General features: G+C 46.1%; 2 protein-coding genes across 5 annotated transcripts in view; one reads left to right on the top strand and one right to left on the bottom strand.

The window, feature by feature from the left end:
- Positions 1-12,870, top strand: part of HLTF (helicase like transcription factor) — a 57,533-nt gene extending 44,663 nt beyond the window's left edge. For all 3 annotated transcript variants that reach the window (XM_038751683.1, XM_038751769.1, XM_038751606.1), the window contains exons 17-25: positions 483-618; positions 733-912; positions 2,733-2,854; positions 3,423-3,601; positions 5,133-5,258; positions 5,565-5,677; positions 6,829-7,009; positions 8,257-8,337; positions 10,198-12,870. In XM_038751683.1, the coding sequence (XP_038607611.1) occupies positions 483-618; positions 733-912; positions 2,733-2,854; positions 3,423-3,601; positions 5,133-5,258; positions 5,565-5,677; positions 6,829-7,009; positions 8,257-8,337; positions 10,198-10,350 (1,271 nt within the window). In that variant the 3' untranslated portion in view covers positions 10,351-12,870. The remainder of the gene's footprint in view (positions 1-482; positions 619-732; positions 913-2,732; positions 2,855-3,422; positions 3,602-5,132; positions 5,259-5,564; positions 5,678-6,828; positions 7,010-8,256; positions 8,338-10,197) is intronic.
- Positions 12,871-23,255: 10,385 nt separating this feature from the next.
- GYG1 (glycogenin 1) overlaps positions 23,256-24,917 on the bottom strand; it is a 45,650-nt gene continuing 43,988 nt past the window's right edge. Inside the window, exons 7-8 of one of the 2 annotated variants that reach the window (XM_038748233.1) lie at positions 24,494-24,544; positions 23,256-24,225 (exon numbers count right to left, since the gene is read on the bottom strand). In XM_038748233.1, the coding sequence (XP_038604161.1) occupies positions 24,043-24,225; positions 24,494-24,544 (234 nt within the window). In that variant the 3' untranslated portion in view covers positions 23,256-24,042. The remainder of the gene's footprint in view (positions 24,226-24,493; positions 24,545-24,917) is intronic. The other variant, XM_038748241.1, reaches the window with a different exon arrangement.

The following is a 24,917-nucleotide window of genomic DNA, read 5'->3' as shown; positions in this document are numbered from 1 at the left end:
AGTACCCCAGACCCAAGGTATAGCGTTATACTTCAATCACTGAATTATTTAGAGGCTCTGGGTGCCCAGAAAATAGAGTAGCTTATTACCCAGTTTGAGGATTTTCCTGCATTCTGATTTTTTGTCCTTTCTCTCAGGAGCACATTGACCATTTTAAATGGCCTCTGGCTCCTTTCCCATAAGGTAGGACAAGAAAGGATCAATTAAGGCAAAACCTGAATTAGACCATCTCACAACTTACTAGCAAAATGGTAAAGATTGTTGGGGAAAGACGTAAATCTTTTGGTTATAAAGAGCGTTTTGATATTCTGGATTTCATTTGTCTCATTTACCTCTCTTCCATTAACTGAAAGTTAATTGATTTGTGATGAAAAATTGATGTTATCAGGTTTGAGGGGTTGTTTTGTTGGTGGTTTTTTTGCACGTGGGCATGTATGTGTTTGTGTTTTACTTGTAAAAATGAAATTTCTTATTTGTTTTAGGTACTCCAATTCAGAATTCTTTAAAGGACTTGTGGTCTCTTCTTTCCTTCTTAAAACTTAAACCCTTTACTGATAGAGAATGGTGGCATCGAACAATTCAGCGACCGGTCACAATGGGAGATCAAGGAGGGCTTAGGTATAAAATGTATCATTACTTTGTTCTGAGTTGTGCCATACGTAACTAGGTCACATTAGTCCCCAACCATAAGGAATTCTTTGTTCAAACAATTGTTTTTCTTCTCTTTCCTAGGCGCTTGCAATCCCTAATTAAAAATATTACTCTCAGAAGGACAAAAACAAGCAAAATTAAAGGGAAACCCGTTTTGGAATTACCAGAGCGTAAAGTGTTTATTCAGCACATTACACTTACAGATGAAGAAAGGCGAATTTACCAGTCTGTGAAGAATGAAGGCCGAGCGGCTATTGGCAGGTAAGGAGAAAAAATGCTCTGTAGGAACAGCACTCACTTTGTTCCTGTGCATTGGAGTTTATACAGCCAGTGATCAAACCATGCAGCAGTAATCACCCATACACACACACACACCAAAAAAAAAAATTCATGCACAGACCAAAATGCAATTGGCTGTTTACTAAAAGTGCATTTAAAATGCATGGTGCCATCGTGAGTTGGAATAATAAGTATATTAAATCAGGATATAAAACTGGGTTCATACATAATTATGATTTTTTTTTCTTTTTAAATGGCATTTGTTAAGCACTTACTATATACCAAGCACTGCACTAAGCTCTGGGGTAGGTACAAGATAATCATGTTAATAATAATATTATTGTGGTTATTTGTTAAGCGCTTACTCTGTGCCAAGCACTGTTCTCAGCACTGAAGTAGATACAGGGTATTCGGGTCGGACAAAGTCCCTGTCCCACAGGGGCACCCAGTCTTAACCCCCGTTTTACAGATGAGCTAACTGAGGCACAGAGAAGTTAAGTGACTTGTCCAAGGTCACACAGCGGACATGTGGCAGAGCCCGGATTAGAACCCATGTCCTCTGACTCCTGGGCCCGTGCTCTTTCCAGTAGGCCACGCTGCTGGACACAGCCCATAAGGTGGGGATCACAGTCTTGATCCCCGTTTTACAGATGAGATAACTGAGGCACAGAGAAGGTAAGTGACTTGTCCAAGGTCACACAGGATCAGAACCCAGGTCACTGACTCCCGGATCTGTGCTCTTTCCACCTCCTTGCAACTTGTAACTTGCAACTTACTTTTCTGCCCACAACACTTAGATCCCGTGACCTGCAGAGCATAGTTAGCTATGGGATTAGTCGGGATTTAACGAAGTCTAAGTTGGACCCCATATTTCAAACCATTTCCTTGACTTTCGAAATCTTTCCCGCACCTAAAGTTTACTAGCTGCTCCTGCTGCCTGAACCCTGCCCAAGGCTGGACCATCCCGGAGGATCTCAGTCCCTACAGATTCAAACAAAATGAGGTCTTCCCGGGCAGGGAAAGGAAACAGAGTCATCCGCCTACTCTTTGTCCATTGGGAGGATTTTGCGGGGCGCGGAACCCCTCTGTACTGTTGTCCTGCTGCTTATATTGTAGGTGACAAGAGGATCCTAGCGTGTGGCCCCTTAAGCTTCTTGTTGGAGCCGAACGTCAGAGTAAATGAAGTTATTTTTATAATAGAATTTATTAAAGTGGACAAACTTTAACAAGTTAGCGCGTCTCAATTGTAGGGTATTCCACTTTGTGAAATACAGGGTCAGGTATTCCTTGTGCTTTTTAATGTACAGTGGTTTCCCGCTAAAAGGAGGATCACGCTATCACTGGTCCCCTAATAGGTTCCATTTTTCTGTTTTTAACGAATGGGATCCTTAAGGATTTAAGATACTTAAAGGAACTACTGGCAGAGCCCAAGGTGATAGAGAGCAAGGAACTCGGTGGAAAGTCTCTACTCCTTGCTGCCTCTGCTTTTGTAGATATTTGGAATCTGCACTTGATCCTGTTGGGAGCTTAGGACTTTTGGTGTTCCATTATACCAAGGGCCCTCTGCATTTCATTTTCCATGTACACTTCAAACTTCCTCATCAAATAGGAACATCCAGAGGAATATTTCAGTCATATTGTGGGGTTTGTTTGCTATGTGGTTTTAACGACTGAATTCAGTTTTTGTATTGATGACTTAAACTCTGTACTCTTTATTAAATCCATCATAGGTCGGGCAAGTGACTCCTTTATTTCATGTTGCCTCAATTTTTTTCACCTACTTCACCTAATAATTTCCTTAGGTATTTTAATGAAGGAACAGTGCTGGCTCATTATGCAGATGTCCTGGGGCTCCTGCTTAGGTTGAGGCAGTTGTGTTGTCACCCTCATCTTTTTACAAATACGTCTTCCAGTGCTCCATCAGGTAAGTGGGTACCTCTGAGTTATTTTTTTTATTCTGTTTTTAGGCTCCGCACACAGCCTAGTAACTTTGGGATTTTGTGATCTTTGGCTCAGGTTATGTTTCACTCCACTTTCCCACAGATCTGAGGAGAGAGATCAGTTTTGAAAGTAATGTGAAAGAGTGCTTTCAGTTTTGTTTAATGGAATGATTGATGGATTCTTGCTGTTTCTCCAGTTTCCAGATTTAACCCCTGGCTCCCAGTCTGTGTTGGAGTGAAAGCGAACTCTGTCTAAAGTGAAGAATGCCCCTGTGTAAGGGCACTTACTCCTTTCAGGTTCACCAGGGCAGCCTTATTAGTGAATTCCATGATGTCCAGAACATTACCTAAGCATCGTGGGCACTTAGAGACTTGAGGCAGGCCCTTAAAGTTCTCTGCTTTATAAAAGAGACAGTGGAAAAAACCCAAGTGGAATTTAAGACTGTGAATAAAAACCAGTACCCCATTAACCCACTCCAGTGATCCCAGAATGGGGTTCTTCTCAGAAAGTCACTTTACCTTATGAGTTTTGTTTTCTGTACCTATCCATAGGCAGTGATACACCAGAAGAACTGCGCAAGAAGTTGATAAATAAGATGAAGTTGGTACTGAGTTCTGGCTCAGATGAAGAATGTGCAATTTGCTTGGATTCTCTAAACATCCCAGTGATAACACACTGCGCACATGTGTTTTGTAAACCGTGTATTTGTCAAGTAATTCAGAATGAGCAGGTTAGTTCTTTTGCTTTTTTAGGTCATTCTGGATAGAGAAGTGGAGCCTAGTGATAGTGTGAAGGCAGAATAATGATAATAGTTACGGTATTAAGCACTTACTATGTGCCAGGCACTGTACTATGCACTGTGGTAGGTACAAGCTAATCAGGTTGGATACAGTCCCTATCCCACAGTGGGGCTCACAGTCTTAATTCCCATTTTCAGATGAGGTAACTGAGGCACAGAGAAGTGAAGTGGCTCACCAATGGTCACACAGCAGACAAGCGGTGGAGCCGGGATTCGAATCCAGGTCCTTCTGATTCCTAGGCCTGGGCTCTATCCTCTAGACCGTGCTGCTTCTATCCTGCAACTCGTTTCTGAAAGATTGAGCCTGTTCTGAGGCTTCTCTTTCCTGCTGCACTGTGTTAGGGAGTGACTAGAGTGTGATTAAAAACATCTACCATTCAATAACATAACCGTAACAGCCGTTTAATTTGGGGGGACAGCACCCGCTATTCTAAACAGAGAAATGGGGGGAAACCAACGGGAAAGGAAGTGTTATTAGTAAGATTATTTTTAGGAAGCGACCTGTTTTTCTAAACTCAGTCTTGTGCCTCCCCTCTGAAGGTGCCACACATGTTTATTGTTGAAGGGATCCTCTTATGTGCTAGTGTTATTGAATTTTAATTTTGAATTTATTACAAGCCTCTCTCACTAACAGATTTTTAGCTTAGACACCTCCCTTCCCCTCCCATAGTGTATTTGGATGGAGTTGAATAGAGCGATTAAAACCCATTGCAGTGTAGCACAGATAATGGTAGATGTCCGTGGTGGCGGCGGTGGTGGTGTAGTTGATGCCTGTCTACTTGTTTTGTTGTCTGTCTCCCCCTTCTTAGACTGTGAGCCCATTGTTGGGTAGGGATTGTCTCTGTCTGTTGCCAAATTGTACTTTCCCAAGTACTTAGTACAGTGCTCTGCACACAGTAAGCGCTCAATAAATAGGATTGAATGAATGAATGCAGAACACTTGTACAAAACACTTGGGAACATATAGTCAAAGTACAATACCTGGGCCCCAATAAGCTTACAATCCAGTGGGCTACCAAGTGATTTCATCCAAAAAGAAATAGGGCTCTGGACAGTTATGAATTGTAATGGGACTGTCTCTATATGTTGCCAATTTGTACTTCCCAAGCGCTTAGTACAGTGCTCTGCACATAGTAAGCGCTCAATAAATACGATTGATGATGATGATGTAATGACCGTGGACCTAGGGCAGTTGCAGAACAATTCTTCTTGTCCCTAATGCTTCCTTCCATTATGTGGGAATGGTAAATGCGGGAAGAGATGGTGAGAAATTTTGCAGTCTGGGAAAATGTTTGTGAGACTGAAGTTTTCTCTTCGAATGACGACGCAAGGTCGTCTATATCATTCTTTACAATAAGGATGGTGATCACTTGTTTCTAGAAGGAAAACATACTACTAAAATTTAGTTCTAATGAAAGGAAGGGGCTGTGCCATCTTATTTATGTTCACTTTTGTTTTACAGCCAAATGCCAAATGCCCACTCTGCAGAAATGATTTGCGTGCTGAGAATCTGGTAGAATGTCCCCCAGAGGAGTTAGAGCCTGGTGCCGAGAAAAAAACTGATCAGGAATGGATATCCAGTTCAAAGGTAAGTAAAAATTTATTGTATGCATGTGCAATCAAATACTTCAGATTTGGTTATGGGTTAGCCTTGGCTTTTCTGGCTTTTGCACTGTGGGCCCCTCAAAAATAGAAATTTAGAGGTCAGTAATTCTGGGGTTTGCTTTTCTCAAAGCACCTAGAATCATTTTATCCTTAGAAAATACTTAATAATTTAAAAGCAAAAACGATCGTCTCTAAGAAAGCTGGCTTTAGCACTGTCCTGTAAATAGAGTTTTACATCATTTAGAGGATTCAAGAATGGAATTGATGGGTTATTTTAACTTTTTTTTAGATCAATGCTCTAATGCATTCTTTGATTGACTTAAGAAAGAAAAATCCTCAAACCAAAAGCTTAATCGTCTCACAGTTCACAACTTTCCTGTCTCTAATAGAAAAACCACTGAAGTAAGTTGAACAATATGTAATCCTCTGAGTACATGAAAACATGTTATGTACATTTTGAAGTCTATAATCTAGCCTATCTTTTATTTTTCATGTTTCCTTGGTTGCGTAAATTGTTCCTGTTTGTCTTAAAAAAAACCACTTCACACCGATACTATCACTTTTAATCAAAACAAATAGCTTTAAATAATACATTTATTGCGGGTCAGAATTTCCAATCAATCAGTGGTATTTATTGAGCGCTGACTGTGTTCACAATCAGTGAGAAGCAGTTTGGCCTAGTGGAAATAGCACAGGACTGGGAGTACTGGCTGTGTGACCTTGGGCAAGTCACTTAATTTCTTTGGGCCTCATTTCCATCATCTGCAAAATGGAGATTTAGAGCCTGTTCTCTCTCCTACCTCGACTGTGAGCTCCATGTGAGACCTGGTTTGTCTACTCCGGCACTTAGTGCAGTACTTCATCTGTTCATTTATTGAGTGCTTACTGGGTGCAAAGCACTGTACTAAGGTGTGTAAGTAAGCACTTAACAAATACCTCAATTATTATTATTTCCATTATTATTGTTATCGCTAGGCACTTGGGAAGAGTACAATGCAATAGAATTGGTAAGCATGCTCCATGCTCTCAAGGAGCTTACAGTCTAGGGCCGGAGACGGAGACATTAAAATAAATGACAAATTACAGAAAGGGGAAACAGCAGAATATGAGGATATGTACGTAAGTGGGGGTTGGGGTAGGATGAGTGTGAAAATACTTAAAAAATACAGACCCAAGTACATAGAATAGTGTAAACCAATGAGAGGTTAGTCAAGGAAGGCTTCTTGGAGGAGATACAATTTTAGTTGAGCTTTAAAGATGGGAGAGACTGGTGGATGTAGAATGGGAGGGAGTTCGGCTGGGGTCAGTGATGAGAGAGACAAAGTACAGTGAGTAGGTTGGCATTAGAAGAGCAAAGTGTGTGGATGGGGTTTTAGTGGGAGATTAACAGTGATAGGCAGGGAAGAGCCGATTACATGCTTAAAGTCAGTGGTGAGGCGTTGCTTTTGATATGAAAATGGCCCGCCATTGGGTGTTTTTTTAGGAATGTGTGGTTCCTCAACCATTGGATATACTAGTGCCTCTTGTAACTGTCTTTCTTTTCTTCCTGTTAGAGAATCAGGATTTGTGTTTACTCGTTTGGACGGATCCATGCCCCAGAAGAAAAGAGTCGAGTCAATTCAGTGTTTCCAAAGCACAGAAGCAGGATCACCGACTATAATGCTGCTGTCCCTGAAAGCCGGAGGCGTTGGCTTGAATCTCAGTGCCGCATCACGGGTGTTTTTAATGGATCCGGTAAGTAGACTGTGGTGTGGCTGGACTGTCCCAGAGGGCTTTAAATTCCCTCTGCAGAGAGAGAGAGAGAAGGAGCTGGGGGAGGGTTGGATTTATTTAGTACCTACCTGGGGCACTGCCCAAAACACAGCCCTGCAGCACAATATGAGGGGAGGGAGACTATTTCTCTCCCTTTGTTCGCTTCGCAGAAATACCCTTAGCCCCTCAGCACGTTTTTCTCGGAGTCTCTTCCTGTTCACCTGTTTCATGAGCAAGGGGACACTGGGGCTCTTTTCCTGAAGCTGTGTAATGGGAAACTCAGCTTCACCCTGAGCAGGATTTATCCCGAGCAGTACTGGTGGTCATATTTTAGTGCACCGAGAGCTGCAGGGGGGAGAGTTGAGGACACCAAGAAGTTGCAGTGTTACAATCGCTCATATATCTATGCCTAAGCCATGATCCAGTCATATAAAGATACAGAAGCAAAGCCAGAAGACCACAGGTTTAAAAAAAGAAAACGAAACTTTTTTTTTCCATTTATCCCTTTGAGGGAGACGTTGAGGAGGGGCCCAGGAAGGGAGGAAATGAAAGAGAAAGCGGTAGTAGAAAAGTGGGTAGCTATTAAGAGTGAAAAAAGGCAGGGAAACATAAATGAAGAGAGGAGGAACCACTGATTGCTCTAGTGGCTGCTCCCAGTTGCCCTCTGGACTCTCCTTGTAAGACTTGGATAGCAGAGCGGATAGAAAGAAAGAGACCAGGCTCCACCCCTCTTATTTTGTTAAAGGGGCTAGCTCTTTTCACTTCTACTTTACTCTGGAAGCTTTCTAGCAAAGGCTTCCAGTGATCACCTTGTAACCTCCTCAGCGCTTAGAACAGTGCTTTGCGCATAGTAAGCGCTAAACAAATACCATCATTATTATCAGCGCTTAGAGCAGTGCTTTGCTCATAGTAAGCGCTTAATAAATGCCATCATTATTATTATTATTATAAACACGTGGAGGGCATTGCCTATTGTAATGTGGTTTCCGGACCTAAGGAGGCCTTTCAAATGAACACAAGAAACGACGACGAGTGCAAAATGAAGAGTCGTTAGCTCCCTTGGAAATGTAAGTCCCCGTATGTAGTTCCTCTGTGGCTTCTCAGGCTATGATAGGTAACGTGCGGGTGTCAGAGTGGCAGTAAAAAGTTTGAGTCTGTCCAGGCTGAATTAATGAAAGGGCATGGAAGCACACGGGACGCTCAGGGAGGGCATCATCTGTTTTCGGTAGGCTTGGAATCCCGCTGCTGAGGACCAGTGCTTTGACCGATGCCATAGGCTGGGCCAGAAGCAAGAAGTTGTCATCACCAAGGTGAGTTAAACCATCCGCTGGGTCTCGGGGTTTAAAGACGTGTTTAAGGGGTCTAAGTTCAAGGCAGAAGAACACCTACAGCTTTCCTAGGGGGGCAGCAACAGAGTTATTCCAAGTGGACGGCTGTGAATTGGTCACGACTCTACCAGTAATGCTAGTTCAAGTAGTGCTGGTCATCGTGTTGTCAGTCCTTCATTAGCGAGTATATGAAATAATGCACATAAATGGATCAATTAACCAGTTTATTCATTCAGTCATATTTGTTGAACACTTACTGTGAGCGAAAAACTGTACTAAGCGCTTAACAGATGCTGATGATGGAGTCTTCTGCTGCTCATTTACGGCCAGGATGATGGCGAGGTTGTGCCGTTGCCAAATCTGACCTAGATCCCTTTGGATATGGCTTAAGTACGTTTTTCCTGTTTTTTCCCTGATGGAGGTGAATAAGGTTTATTATGCGGAAAATGGAAGCTGTGTGGTCTAGTGGAAAGAGCATAGATCTGGGATTCAGAAGACATGGGTTTTCAACCCGGCTCTGCCACTTGTCCGCTGTGTGAACTGGGGTAAATCAGTTAACTTATCTGTGCCTCGGTTCCCTCATCTACATAATGCCTGGCTCAGTGGAAAGAGCCCGGGCTTTGGAGTCGGAGGTCATGGGTTTGAATCCCGGCTCCATCACATGTCTGCTGTGTGACCTTGGGCAAGTCATTTAACTTCTCGGAGCCTCAGTTACCTCATCTGTAAAATGGGGATTAAGATTGTGAACCCCCCGTGGGACAACCTGATCACCTTGTACCCCCCCCCCCCCCCCCCCCCCGGCGCTTAGAACAGTGCTTTGCACGTAGTAAGCGCTTAACAAATGCTATTATTATTATTATTATTATTATTATTATTATTATTATGAAATGGAGCTCGTTGCAACTATTTCAAACTCACTGAATAGTTGTAGTATAGTTCTTAATACTAGAAACTGCTTTTGAGATCATGAAATTTGGTTCTCCTGAAGATGCTCATGAGGCGCACACTCTTAATCCCCATTTTACAGATGAGGTAACTGAGGCACAGAGAAGTTAAGTGACTTGCCCAGGGTCACGCAGCACACACGTGGCGGAGCCGGCATTAGAGCCCACGACCTATGACTCCCAAGCCCGTGTTCTTGCCACTAGGCCATGCTCATTAAGACTATTTACCGCGAGTTTACTTTTCAACTGTTAAACATACGCCCAGCTTGCTTGAGTACTATTTTAACTTCCAGCAGTTTCAGGAAAACAGAATTTTAAGTGCTTAAAATAAAAGGGAGTGAAAAATGGAATAACCGACAAAATGAGTCTGTAAATCTTCCGATTACATTGTTAACTTGGAGAACAGAGTGAAATTTTAGGTTTTTGGCTACATGCTTGCTGTTTTTTATTTGCGGGGGAGGGTGGAGTCCCCTTTTAGACTGTGAGCCCACTGTTGGGTAGGGACTGTCCCTATATGTTGCCAATTTGTACTTCCCAAGCACTTAGTCCAGTGCTCTGCACATAGTAAGCGCTCAATAAATACGATTGATGATGATGATGATGGAGTCCTCTTGGTTGCGAGCGTGACGTAAAAGACAGTCTCTTCCCCCCTGGGCACCCACTAAGATAGCAGGGCCCTTGTTCAGGGAGGCAGTATGTTCTGGGGGAAGGCTGCTCCAATATCAAAAGAAGCAGCCAAACTCCATAATTGCCCTCGGTTCTCCCCCGGCACGTCGCAGGATATCCCATTCGACAGTATCCTGCCCCCGCTTAGTTTTCTCGCTGAAGGCACGTGGAGTCAACAGCGTAGATTCCAACCATTTCAATTGCTAACTGCCCGGTGGTTTTGTTTCCCAAGTTCATCGTGAAGGACTCTGTGGAAGAAAACATGCTGAAGATTCAGAACAAAAAGCGGGAGCTGGCCGCCGGAGCCTTTGGGACGAGAAAGCCCAACGCCGGCGAAATGAAACAGGCCAAGATGAACGAGATCAAGACTCTGATTGACTTGTAACCTGTAGGGCGTCGGGCCGGGCACGTCCGCCAAGGCCGATGCTGTGGACGGGACTGTCGGAAGCTGCAGCAGTCAACCTGGGGTCGGGCAGGTGCGTAGCCATCGCCCCGGCCGCCGCCTTCGAAACACCCGGGTCGTTCTTCACTCTGAGGCCCGTCGAAGACACGGGGAGCCGTCTGGAGCCATCCCTTTCCCCTGCTTCCTTCTCCTTCTGGAGACCGGGGCCTCCCAGGCTGCCCCTTGAGTCTTCCCCGCCAGGCCTCAGAATGAAAAACGCCGGGAGGCACTTCGGAAACCCGTGTCTTCCAGAGGAAAAGCGCTGCCCCGCCTCCGCGACAAAGTATCGACGCCTATTCCCTTCCGTCCGTCTTTCTGATACTACAGGTTCAGATAGCAATAAGTTCCATTGTGTACAGTGACCTAAAATCATTTTAGCAGCGGGGTGGGGAGGAGATAAGAGTTTATCTAGCATTGAGCTTTCCGCTAACTTAGGCTAAAGCGTTCTTAAATTTACTCATTTCCTCGGAGCGCACCTTTTCAGTTTTAAGCCAAGTCACGCGTTCCGCGTATCTCGGTGAAAGCGAAGCGTCGTCTTGTGTTGACAGCATTGGTTGTGCTCTCGCGTCACCGCTGTTTGGAAGGAACGGATCTAGACTCTGTATTGAAGTGCAATTCCCCAGGTTGACATGAAGCAGAAAGGGCAGTGGAATGTCGTTGGGGTTGGCCGTTAAAAGGCCATCCATGCCTCCGGAACCCGATTGTATATGATAGGCCCGGGCCTGTGTCAGCAAGTTGCGTAGGTAGTGATGAAAAGTTAGAAACTGTGTTCTAGCAGTACAGTCCCCAACCTAGTCAGGTAGAAGTCCATTCACTGTTTAAACTATCGTCTTGCCGTCCCGGGTGTACGCCTGCAGGAAGAGTCATTCCAATCCCCAATCGATTTGACTGGTTCAATTGTGGAATTGCTAAAGGATACGTTTCTGTAAGTAGCTATTTTCACGCGTAAAAGTTTTTCAGGAAGGTCTTTATAAACTTTTATAATTCAGAAGACTACTATATATAGGACCGGTTCTGCTTACCGTGTCAGAAACGATTCGCCGAGTCGTCCTGGTGTCGGGCACGTTTCGGGGACCAGAATGGCACATTTTGCTCGGGGGCTACGAGAGTTAAGTGGACACGGACCCACCGAAACGCAGGCACTGAGAATCGAAAATCCGTGCCGCGTAGAACGTGTCCCTTCCCTTTAGTCGGTCGTGTTTTCGTTGTTTCTTGTAAAATGAGCCAACTACGCCTAGTCGAGGATTCCAGTCGCCCCCTTACGAGTGTTGACTTAGAAAAAATAATTGATATTCAGCAATCAGGTCATCTATAGTTATTGTCAGTGTGTTAAGGAAGCCGAATAGTTCGGAGAATGGAAGAGTTACGGAAATTTAGAATATGCAGTCATCGTGGTTTGAAAAGAAAAGAAAATCCACTTTTTTTTGGTTACAAATGTAAAAAGCCCCTTAGATTTTATGGCAGTGATTGTGAGATGAGTGAAAGGCGGGGAAAACTGGCCCGGCTCGTTAGGTGGAAAAACGGTACGGTGCCCGGCCCCGTGTGGTGCGCCGAAATGGCGGGGAGAGTAAAGGAGCGGAAGGAGGCCCTAAATCCCGTACTACCCACCACTCGGGCGGGTCAGTCTGTGCAGGTGCAGGAAGTCGGAATTGCCCCGTGGGAATTATCTGTCCTTCAAGCACAGACCAACAGCAACACGTGTGCATCACTACCCACGTGGACTTCTGCCCTTCCAACTCTCTCTCCCATTCTCTCCCTCTCTCCCCTTCTCCCCCACCACCCCCAGCAGTCAGTCAGGTCAGGCACGGCCCCAGGAGTGGGCCATGGGCCGTCTTCTGGGCCCGGCCCTCGCAAATCTGCTTTAATTTGGCCGGATCAGGTCCCGGCCCAACACGGAATCTCCAGGCGGGCGGGATTCTCCGGGAGGCGGCTCGCAGTGCGTCCCACGGACACGGGGACCGCAGACCGAACGGAGAGGAGGGGCCACAGGCAAGGCTACACCCCTGGGTTAAAGAGCACAGGTCTATGTCAGGGCAACAGAAGGACTATTTTATCTGGAGGGCGGTTTTGTAGCCAAGTCTAGGGCTGCTGGTTCCTCTCCCAAATACTTGCTTTTTCAATTTCAGTTGCAGTCGGAATGCAGTGTTCATCTGGGTGAAGGCTAAATGGGAAGACCAGATAGGTCTTATATTTTTTTTTTTTTTTTAAGGCTTTGTTAAATAGTGTTATACGGAATTGGTATATTCTCTTTTTAATGTGCAGACCACTTTGAAATTTGGGGAAGGATCCCGGAATATAAGCTTCCTAATAATGCTATTGCTTCTAGTCAGTTTGTGGTGTTTGACTACCCCCCCTACTACGAATAGGGTTTGCTGCGTAAGGTAGATGCTGTGCCCTACTCATTTGTAACCCGGACTGCATTTCTGTGTTATAGTTAAAAATCAATAAAATTCATTTAAAAAGATTCAGCATTCCACTGAGCTTTACTTTCATGCCTGTGACTTTAGTGATACTCTTTGGATGTGGGGGAAATTTCAAGACCTTTCGTTAATCCTCGTAGCCATCCCTAAATTATAGAGGTATGTTTCATTTCTTCCTAAATTAAAAAAATAAATGCCTTGAAGAACAGGTCTAGTTCACACTTAACCAGCTGCCCCGTGTCATCTTTAAATGGGACCTGGTAATTGGCCTGAAGGGAAGTGATTTTTTTTGAATGGGATTCCCAATCAATCAGTGGTATTTATAGAGTGCTTACTCTTGTGCAGAGCACTATGTTATGCACTTGGGAAAATGCAATATAATAGAATTAGTAGACAGAATTCCTGCCCAGAAGGATCTTATAGGCCACAGGTACAGGGGACAGATATTAAAATTAATTGCAGATGAGAAGCAGCAAGGTGTAGTGGATAGGACACAGGCCTGGGAGTGAGAAGGTTATTGGTTCTAATCCCAGCTCCTCCATTCATTCAATTGTATTTATTGAGCGCTTACTGTGTGCAGAGCACTGTACTAAGCCCTTGGGAAGTACAAGTTGGCAACATATAGAGATGGCCCCTACCCAACAGTGGGCTCACAGTCTAGAAGGGGGAGACAGACAACAAAACAAAACATTAACACAATAAAATAAGAATAAATCTGTATTAGTAAAAGAGTAATAAATACGTACAAACATATATACATATATACTGTGGGAAGGCCTCCTGGAGGAGGTGAGCTCTCAGTAGGGCCTTGAAGGGAGGAAGAGAGCTAGCTTGGCTCCACTTGTCTGCTGTGTGACCTTGGGCAAGTCGTTTTACTTCTGTGCCTGTTAACCTCATTTGTAAAATGGGGATTGAGACTTTGAGCCCCGCGTGAGACAGGGACCGTGTCCAACCCGATTTGTTTGTATCCACCCCAGCGCTTAGTGTTGGCACATAGCGCTTAATAAATAACAATTATTATTATAAGGTGAAATAGACTTTAGGCTATTTTCATAAGAACAGTGCTTTGCACATAATAAGCGCTTAACAAATGCCATCGTCAAGTACCAAAGTGCTCAAGGGGGACATAACATAGTGGTGAGGGGAGGATGGCAACTTATATGTTGCCAACTTGTACTTCCCAAGCGCTTAGTCCAGTGCTCTGCACACAGTAAGCGCTCAATAAATACGATTGATGATGATGATGATGATGGGTAGAGGAAATGAGGGATCTGTCAGAGAAGGCCTCTTGGAGGAAGTGTAATTTTAGGAGGGTCTTGAAGGTGGGGAGGGTGGTGGGCTGTCAGATGTGAAGGGGGTGGGAGTTCCCGGCCCAATCTGGGCAGCGGAGTAAAGTACGGCAGAAGGTTGAGAGGTCAATCAATCAATCGTATTTATTGAGCGCTTACTGTGTGCAGAGCACTGTACTAAGCGCTTGGGAAGTACAAGTTGGCAACACATAGAGACAGTCCCTACCCAACAGTGGGCTCACAGTCTAAAAGGTCAGCAAGAAGGCTGATGCAGTAATCCAGGTGGCATGAGAAGAGTGACTGTATTAATGTGGTGGCAGTTTAGATGGAGGAAAGGGTGGATTTTAGGGATGATATGAAGGTGAGACCTCCAGGATTTGGTGACGGATTGGATATGTGGGGTGATTGAGAGAGGGAATCAAGGATAAAGCGAGATGTGAAGGATAGTTGTGCTGCCTGCAGTGACGGGAAAGAGAACGGTGCTCTGCACACAGTAAGCGCTCAATAAATACGATGGAATGAATATTGACACGGCAGCAACCAAGTAGGATAGGCTGTGAGCCCGTTGTAGGCGGGGACTGTCACTCTTTATTGTTGGACTTTCCAAAACGCCTTTTAATTATTTCCATTATGAAAACCTTTAGTTTGGTTTTTTAAAGGAGAAGCAGCGTGGCATAGTGGATGGAGCATGGGCTTGGGAGTCAAGAAGTCATGGGTTCTAATCCTGGGTCCACTAGTTGTCTGCTGTGTGATCACGGACAAGTCACTTCTCTGGGCCTCAGTTACCCTATCTGTAAAATCGGGATTGAGACTCCTTCCTCTCCCTCCGCCTTACCTCCTTCCCTTCCCCACAGCACCTGTATATATGTATGTATGTTTGTTCGTATTTATTACTCTATTTATTCTACTTGTACATATCTATTCTATTTATTTTATTTTGTTAATATGTTTTGTTCTTTGTCTCCCCCTTCTAGACTGCACTGTTGGGCAGGGGCCGTCTCTATATGTTGCCAACTTGGACTTCCCAAGCGCTTAGTAGAGTGCTCCGCACAAAGTAAGCGCTCACTAAATACGATTGATTGATTAGTACAGTGCTGTGCACACAGCTCTTAATAAATATAATCGAATGAATGAGTGAACACAGGCAAGAGAGTGGTGGCGGGATAGACGAGCTCGAGGTACGGAGTATAGATTGGCATTTGAGGAGAGAAGGGTGCGGGCTGGGTGGTAGCTGAACCCCCTGAGGGGCGCCCGCTTCAGCCAATTCTGTTTTCCATGAATATTTTGAAAAGGTTTTCTGTATTAGCTTGGGCCGGTTTGTTTTACTGGGCGGAGTGCTGAGAAACACCTTAAACCTCCCCCAACTAGATTATGTTGCCAATTTGTACTTCCCAAGCGCTTAGTACAGTGCTCTGCACATAGTAAGCGCTCAATAAATGCGATTGATTGATGATCCAGCAGCTCCTGGTCCGGTAGCCTTAGTCTCATCAACTAAGAGGAGGCCTTCCCAGACTGAGCCCCTTCCTTCCTCTCCCCCTCGTCCCCCTCTCCACCCCCCCATCTTACCTCCTTCCCTTCCCCACAGCACCCGTATATATGTATATATCATCATCATCATCATCATCAATCGTATTTATTGAGCGCTTACTATGTGCAGAGCACTGTACTAAGCGCTTGGGAAGTACAAATTGGCAACATATAGAGACGGTCCCTACCCAACAGCGGGCTCACAGTCTAAAAGGGGGAGAGAGAACAAAACCAAACATACTAACAAAATAAAATAAATAGAATGGAGATGTACAAGTAGAATAAATAAATAAATAGAGTAATAAACATGTACAAACATATATACATATATACAGGTGCTGTGGGGAAGGGAAGGAGGTAAGATGGGGGGATGGGGATGGGGATATATGTTTGTGCATATTTGTTACTCTATTTTACTTGTACATATGTATTCTATTTATTTTATTTTGTTAGTATGTTTGGTTTTATTCTCTGTCTCCCCCTTTTAGACTGTGAGCCCACTGTTGGGTAGGGACCGTCTCTATATGTTGCCAACGTGTACTTCCCAAGCGCTTAGTACAGTGCTCTGCACACAGTAAGCGCTCAATAAATACGATTGATGATGATGATGAACTCCTTGGCACCCGTTGGGAAGCGGCATAACGTAGTGACTAGAGCACAGGCATGGGAGTCAGAAGGTCGTGGGTTCTAATTCCAGCCTTGCCACTTGTCTGCTGTGTGGCTTGGGCAAGTCACCTTTTTTTTTTTTTTTGGTATTCGCTATGCGCTATGTGCAAAGCACTGTTCTAAGCGCTGGGGGGGATACAAGGTAATCAGGTTGTCCCACGTGGGGCTCACAGTCTTAATCCCCGTTTTACAGATGGGGTAACTGAGGCACAGAGAATTTAAGTGGCTTGCCCAAGGTCACACAACTGACAAGTGGTGGAGTGGGGATTCTAACCCATGACCTCTGACTCCCAAGCCTGTGCTCTTTCCACTGAGCCACGCTGCACTTAACTTCTCTGGGCCTCAGTTACCTCATCTGTAAAATGGGGATTAAGACTGTGAGCCCACAGGGAGAACCTGATTACCTCATATCTAATTAATTAATGATGGCATTTATTAAGCGCTTATAAGGAGGCCGGGCCCCAGCGCGGGCCGGGCGGGAGCAGAGGGAAGCAGCGGGGCCCAGTGGAAAGAGCCCGGCCTTTGGAGTCAGAGGTCAGGGGTTCAAATTCCGCCTCTGCCAATGTTCAGCTGGGTGACTTTGGGCAAGTCACTTCACTTCTCTGGGCCTCAGTTCCCTCATCTGAAAAATGGGGATGAAGATTGTGAGCCCCCCACCATGGGACAACCTGATCACCTTGTAACCTCCCCAGCGAAAATGGGGATGAAGATTGCGAGCCCCCCATGGGACAACCTGATCACCTTGTAACCTCCCCAGCGCTTAGAACAGTGCTTTGCACATAGTAAGCGCTTAATAAATGCAAACATTATTATTACGTGCAAAGCACTGTTCTAAGCGCTGGGGAGGTTACAAGGTGATCAGGTTGTCCCAAGTGGAGCTCACAGCCTTAATCCTCATTTTACGGATGAGGGAACTGAGGCCCAGAGAAGTTAAGTGATTTGCCCCAAGTCACACAGCTGACAAGTGGTGGAGCCAGGATTTGAACCCCTGACCTCTGACTCCAAAGCCCAGGCTCTTTCCACTGAGCCACGCTGCTACTCTTGCTTCTCTTGTGCCAACCATGCTTAGAACAGTGGTTGGCACATAACACTTAACAAATGCCACAATTATTGTAATAACTGGTATTAGTTAAGCGCTTACACTGTGCCAGGCTCTGTACTAAGCGCAGGTGTTGATACAAGCAAATTGGGTTGGACACAATCCCTGTCAGTCAACTGTATTGGGCGCTTATTGTGTGCACTTATAGTAAGCAGACGCATTCCCTGCCCACAACAAGCTCAGTCCAGAGGACTGTGCATCCTAGGTGGGGCTCACAATCTTAATTCCCATTTTACAGATGAGGTAACTGAGGTACGGAGAAGAGAAGTGACTTGCCCGAGGTCACACAGCAGACACGGGGCAACCCAGATCCTGACCCTGAGATCCGTGCTCTATCCACTGGGCAACGCTGCTTATCACTCAGTGATAAATGGTTAAATGGAGGAAATTTCTAAACGCTGAGGGATTTGGGGCTCCTAAATAAGCCCTTCTCCCATAGGAATCGCGAAGAAATGCTAAAAATAGAACGGCCCATCATTCACGAACCATTGAGGCAACAGCTGCAAGTTCTCCCCAGGGAGATGCAGTGCTGGGGGGCAGCTGAAATAATGGCTTTTTGGCCTCGGTGCCTAATACGAAGTATTGAAATTGAAAGAGAGTGTAATCGCACGCCTTATAAATAAAGAGTAGTTCAGCACCGCCTTGGCCCCGAGGATGATGACATAACCGGTGAGTTGATAGTAAATCAAGGTTTACTTTGGGCTGCAGATCGGGTGCGGTCCGGGGAGGCATTTTGGGGCTGTTTCCATGGCCCTCCCTCCTGAGCTTCTACATACAGAATGACAGATTCAGCTGAGAGCGCGTTTTTGGTGAAAGGATGGATGAATGGAGGGCTTTCCTGCCGTTTGGTAGGCAAGAGGTCTTTATTAATCCTTTTGTGTGAGTTTTAGGGGTCAATAAAAGTAACAGCCAGCAGTGAAACCGTAGAGCAGTAGGGTGACAGTATGTACCGTGCTCAGATTAACTGTGCCCGAACCACTGCTCGGTGCCGGGACATCTTTGGACTTCAGGTAGAGATTGAATTCATTTTATTAATGGCAGTAGTTTGGGTCCTTTAAAACCTCTAAATTAGGTCTCTGAGCAGCATAACCCCCGGTCCTTTCTGTAGCACGACTCTCTTCAAGTCCCCTCGTAGAATACCGGTGCTGGGACATCTTTGGACTTCAGGTGAAGATTGAATTCATTTTATTAACGGCAGTAGTTTGGGTCCTTTAAAACCTTTAAATTAGGTCTCTGAGCAGCATAACCCCCGGTCCTTTCTGTAGCACGACTCTCTTCAAGTCCCCTCGTAGAATACCGGTGCTGGGACATCTTTGGACTTCAGGTGAAGATTGAATTCATTTTATTAACGGCGGTAGTTTGGGTCCTTTAAAACCTTTAAAATAGGTCTCTGAGCAGCATAAACCCCCGGTCCTTTCTGTAGCACGACTCTCTTCATACCGGTGCTGGGACATCTTTGGACTTCAGGTGAAGATTGAATTCATTTTATTAATGGCAGTAGGTTGGGTCCTTTAAAACCTTTAAATTAGGTCTCTGAGCAGCATAAACCCCCGGTCCTTTCTGTAGCACGACTCTCTTCAAATCCCCTTGTAAAATACTGGTGCAGGGACATCTTTGGACTTCAGGTAGAGATTGAATTCATTTTATTAACGGCGGTAGTTTGGGTCCTTTAAAACCTTTAAAATAGGTCTCTGAGCAGCATAAACCCCCGGTCCTTTCTGTAGCACGACTCTCTTCATACCGGTGCTGGGACATCTTTGGACTTCAGGTGAAGATTGAATTCATTTTATTAATGGTGGTAGTTTGGGTCCTTTAAAACCTTTAAAATAGGTCTCTGAGCAGCATAAACCCCTGGTCCTTTCTGTAGCACGACTCTCTTCAAGTCCCCTCGTAGAATACGCCGAACCACTCAAACCCAGAAATCCAATCTCACGGGGCCGGCTTTGGCACCTATGCCCACAGATCTCTCTGTGCCCGTGTTTTATCATTTCTGGTATCCCTTTTTTATCATTGTGCCCGTCTTTATCATTTCTGGTATCCCTTGCTGGCTGTTGTGCCCGGGTGACGGCAGAACCCCAGGGCCACCCCAGGTTTGAGGCAGCCTAGGAGCCCCCGCTCTGGGTCGCAGCACCTCTGGGAAGCCTGGCAAGGCTGGGTAGTGCTCCCAATTCATATAATAATAATAATAATAATGGTATTTATTAAGCGCTTACTATGTGCAAAGCACTGTTCCAAGCGCTGGGGAAGTTACAAGGTGATCAGGTTGTCCCACGGGGGGCTCACAGTCTTAATCCCCATTTGACAGATGAGGGAACTGAGGCCCAGAGAAGTTAAGAAGTGACTCGCCCAAAGTCACACAGCTGACAATGGGTGGAGTCGGGATTTGAACCCATGAACTCTAACTCCAATTATTTCCACCGAGCCATGCTGTGACTTGCCCAAAGCCACATAGCTGGCAATTGGCGGAGGAGGATTTGAACTCATGACCTTTGACTCCAAAGCCTGGGCTCTTTCCACTGAACCACACTGCTTCTCATTGGTCTCCGTTGGTTCCTTATTCAATCAACTAGTCAATCATATTCATGGATGCTTGCCCTGCCCGCAAGGAGTTTATAGTCTCATTCTAACCTTTTATCCTAGTGTATTTCCTATCATTGCCCTTTATTGTTATTATTCCCAAGTCCTTCCCACTGTTGGGTAGGGACTGTCTCTATATGTTGCCAACTTGTACTCCCCAAGCGCTTAGTACAGTGCTCTGCACACAGTAAGCGCTCAATACGATTGTTTTTTTTTTAATGGTATTCGTTACGCTTTTAATTATGTGCCAGGCACCGAACTAAGCAGTGGCAAACTAATCCCTGTCCTACATGGGGCTCACAGTCTTAATCCCCATTTTACAGATGAGGTCACTGAGGCACAGAGAAGTGACGTGACTTGCCAAGGTCACATAGCAGCATCCACTAGGCTCCTCTAGAGGTGATGCTCAGCGGGGGGACTGACCGCTTTAGGAAAGTGTTGGGGTTGGGATGTGAATAATTGGGGGGGGTTAATGAGTATCACTGAGGCATCCCAGCCTCCAACATGCTGTTTTAACAACAACAGGAAACAATCTTTGCCTCTAATTCAGTTTAACATCTCCTTCAACAAATCGGTTTTGTGTTTTTCCCCCTCAGGGGTCAGGGCACACAACCAGATTTGGTAATGTGTTTCCAACTAATCTTTCAGCTTGGCAGCAGTTGGAAACTTGATAAGCTTTCTATGGCATCAACCAGGTCTGCGATGAAAATGTTAAAAACCTGGGGGTCCTAAAATGAGCCTCTGCTGCAGGCAAGCCTGGATGCCCCCCGCTGCAAGTTCCCTGTTTTGTAGCCTAGAAATCAGGCAGGGCTTTGGACCTTTCTCCTGCCAAAGTCTGAAAAGAGGACAACTGGGTTGAAGAGGTAAAAGAGTGGGACTTTTGCTTTGGTCATACAGGGCCTTGGCTGCCTGGCAGTACCTCACTGTTGGGGATGGACACATTCTAAAAAGAGCTACTGAAACAGTACAGAACAGGGTTTTTCCACCTGGGACGGGGGTGAGGGGGAGCCAATTGTCGGCTGTGTGACCTTGGGCAAGTCACTTCTCTGTGCCTCAGTTACTTCATCTGTAAAATGGGGATTAAGACTGTGAGCCCCCTGTGGGACAACTTGATTGCCTTGTAGACTGTGAGCCCACTGTTGGGTAGGGACTGTCTCTATGTTGCCAATTTGTACTTCCCAAGCGCTTAGTACAGTGCTCTGCACATAGTAAGCGCTCAATACGATTGATGATGATGATGGTTGTAATCTCCCCAGCGCTTAGAACAGTGTTCTGCACATAGTAAGCACTTAATAAATGCCATCTGCTCCTTGCCTGGGTGCGCTTGGGGCCCGACTGCACGGTGGGCTCCATCCTCCTCCTCCCCCTCTCCATCCCCCTGGCCTTACCTCCGTCCCTTCCCCACAGCACCTGTATATATGTATATATGTTTGTATGTATTTATTACTCTATTTTACTTGTACATATTTATTCTATTTATTTTATTCTGTTAATATGCTTTGTTAATATGTTTTGTTCTCTGTCTCTATCTCCCCCTTCTAGACTGTGAGCCCGCTGTTGGGTAGGGACCGTCTCTCTATGTTGCCAGCTTGGACTTCCCAAGCGCTTAGTACAGTGCTCTGCACACAGTAAGCGCTCAAGAAATACGATTGAATGAATGAATGGTAGACTGTGAGCCCACTGTTGGGTAGGGACCGTCTCTATATGTTGCCAACTTGTACTTCCCAAGCGCTTAGTACAGTGCTCTGCACACAGTAAGCGCTCAATAAATACAATTGATTGATTTGATTGAGAGGCAATACACTGTATCCCCCCCAGCGCTTAGAACAGTGCTTTGCACATAGTAAGCGCTTAAATGCCATCATTATTATTATTATTATTATTGTTGGTTTAAAGCTCTAGGAGCAGAGTGGGACAGGAGGCGTCACCTAGCATCACCTTGGGCCCTCAGGCCAGATTGAGAAACACCAGCCTGCCCACCAGTCATGATCCCACAGCAGATATTGGCCTGGAGTTAGGCAGGATTTTACCAGGTTTAGTCAATCAATCAATCAACTGTATTTCTTGAGCACTTAGTGTGCACAGCACTGAACTAAGTGCTTGGGAGAGTACAACCAAACAGAGTTGGTAGACACGTTCCCTGTCCTAAGAAAAGGTCTCAGCTCCGCAACATTGCCAAGATCCGCCCTTTCCTCTCCATCCCAACCGCTACCCTGCTCGTTCAAGCTCTTATCCTATCCCGACTGGACTACTGCATCAGCCTTCTCTCTGATCTCCCATCCTCGTGTCTCTCCCCACTTCAATCCATACTTCATGCTGCTGCCCGGATTGTCTTTGTCCAGAAACGCTCCGGGAATGTTACTCCCCTCCTCAAAAATCTCCAGTGGCTACCAATCAATCTGCGCATCAGGCAGAAACTCCTCCCCCTGGGCTTCAAGGCTGTCCATCGCCTCACCCCCTCCTACCTCCCCTCCCTTCTGTCCTTCTCCAGCCCAGCCCGCACCCTCCGCTCCTCTGCCGCTAATCTCCTCACCGGGCCTCGTTCTCGCCCGTCCCGCCATCGACCCCCGGCCCACGTCATCCCCCTGGCCTGGAATGCCCTCCCTCCCCACATCCGCCAAGCTAGCTCTCTTCCTCCCTTCAAGGCCCTACTGAGAGCTCACCTCCTCCAGGAGGCCTTCCCACACTGAGCCCCTTCCTTCCTCTCCCCCTCGTCCCCCTCTCCGTCCCCCCATCTTACCTCCTTCCCTTCCCCATAGCACCTGTATATATGTATATATGTTTGTACATACTTTTTACTCTATTTATTTTACTTGTACATATCTATTCATTTTATTTTGTTAGTATGTTTGGTTTTGTTCTCTGTCTCCCCCTTTTAGACTGTGAGCCCACTGTTGGGTAGGGACTGTCTCTATATGTTGCCAACTTGTACTTCCCAAGCGCTTAGTACAGTGCTCTGCACACAGTAAGCGATTGATAAAAGGGATTAGTCAATCCACTCTTCTACTCCCAGATTCTTAATAATCTGTTCCTTTATTTTCCCAATTTGAATCTGGTTCAAGTTAACACAATGGAAATGATGTCAAATCTTATACCTGAGACCACTCTAACTCCCCCGGTTCCCCTCATCAGGAACACGGCAGCATGTGGCGGAGCCAGGATGAGAGCCGCCTCCCGGGCTTGGGTTCCTTCCGCTTGGCCACACTGTTCCTCCACATGGAATGCATTTTCTTCGGTTAAAAACAAATTCTCCACTAGGACAACCAAGAATTCACCCGGAGTTTTTATTTGTCTTACACAGTGCCACGGCAGGGAACCATTCAGAAAACTCACTACCCTCCCCAGGAGCTACAGAACTGAACAAAAGCATCCTAGCATGCTATCTGACCTGTACGTTGAAGCCAAGTGAAGCTATCCCATCACAGGATTGCCAGAAACAAAGCAGGGCCCCAGCAGGTTGACTCAGTGGGCCGATGTATCTGCGAGGTGATAACGACGGTGCTTGTTAAGCGCTTACTATGTGCCAAGCACTGTTCTAAGCACTGGGAGTGTACGCCGGTTCCTCTGCCTAAAGGCAGAACGAGAACCACTGGAGCCGCTCCTGGTCAATCCTTAAATGGAGGTCTGGTGCGGGATTCAGCAAGCCAAGCAATAACGCCATTCCCCGCTCTAAAGGGAGGTCGAAGGCCAGCTCTACAGGTTAAAGCCTTTGAGTGAGGCAGTCCGACGCCTTTTCGCCTCTGTCCAAATCAATCACGGACACATCAGCACTTAATTTAGGCAGGCAGACCTCTATTTTAGCTCAGTTACTGAATGGGGAGAACAGGAGGGGGGACAGGGAGCCGCACCCATCGGCTAACTGGTCCAACGGAAGGATGCCGCCCTCCCGGGAGGGGCCCGGTCCTCACCTGTAGTTCTGCCGGACCTTCGGGAGATATAATTTTTTAGTCAAGCCACTAGCGATTGTAATGGGGCGTACTCAATGTCGTCCTAGCCGCTAAACATCCGAACCGAGTCCCCGCTTGCCGACGTCCGGGTGGGGGAAACGCCAGTGGGTCTACTGGAGGTAAGTGTCCAGTTTCCTCTTGATGTTGTCGAAGGAATCTGCTCCCAGGTAGTCGGCCTGCCCCTGCTCCCACCGCTCTTTGCGTTCTTCTGAGGATACAAACGGCGGCGCGGGAGGCGGAGAAACCGGGACCGGGCCGATGGACAGGTGCGACATGGCTTCCGTGACTCGTTCCTAGGAGGAGAGGATCGCGCTTGAGAGCCAGACACTTGCACCGATTTAACAAACTGAGTCTGCAGGGCAAGAGGGATGGGGTGGGGTTGGGGGACCAGGGGCGTACGGGGTGGTCATGCGAAGGAGGAAAACCCGAGGGGGAAAATAAATTAAAAAAAAAAAAGCCAAATGAACCGCAAGGGTCAAACGGCTTTCCCGGCACAAATGAACGGTTTTTAGAAGTTGGTGGAAACGGCAGTAATTAAGGACACTTTTAAGTTCCGCATACCTCTCTACAGAAGCCACAAGAGAAAGCCAGTGAATAGACCAAGTCCGACAGCTGCAAACAGTTCATTAGACAGCATAAGGTGGGTGAGAGACAGCAGATCTCGAAGTCAGTCCCTGATCTCTGGGGGTGCAGCACAGTTGAAAACTCAACAGTGCTTTGCACATAGTAAGCGCTTAACAAATGCCATTATTATTATTATTCAAGGGCAAAACTTTCCCCAGACTAAGCTCTGGTTAGAAACCAACCCCAAAGCCACACCATTCTGGCCTGCCATGAAACTATGAGAGTGCAACACTTATTGGCTAAATGAGTTGGCCTAGGCCAGTTTGGGGGTCTGTGGGGGGAAAGGAGACATCAGGTAGCCTCTCCGGTCTCCGCTACGTGTGTCCGTTTTTGGTGTGACAGCTTAGTGCTTGCGGCTTCC

This window comes from Tachyglossus aculeatus, chromosome 1 (assembly GCF_015852505.1).
Source record: "Tachyglossus aculeatus isolate mTacAcu1 chromosome 1, mTacAcu1.pri, whole genome shotgun sequence".
Lineage (NCBI taxonomy): Eukaryota > Metazoa > Chordata > Mammalia > Monotremata > Tachyglossidae > Tachyglossus > Tachyglossus aculeatus.
This window is presented reverse-complemented; position numbering and strand designations above follow the sequence as displayed.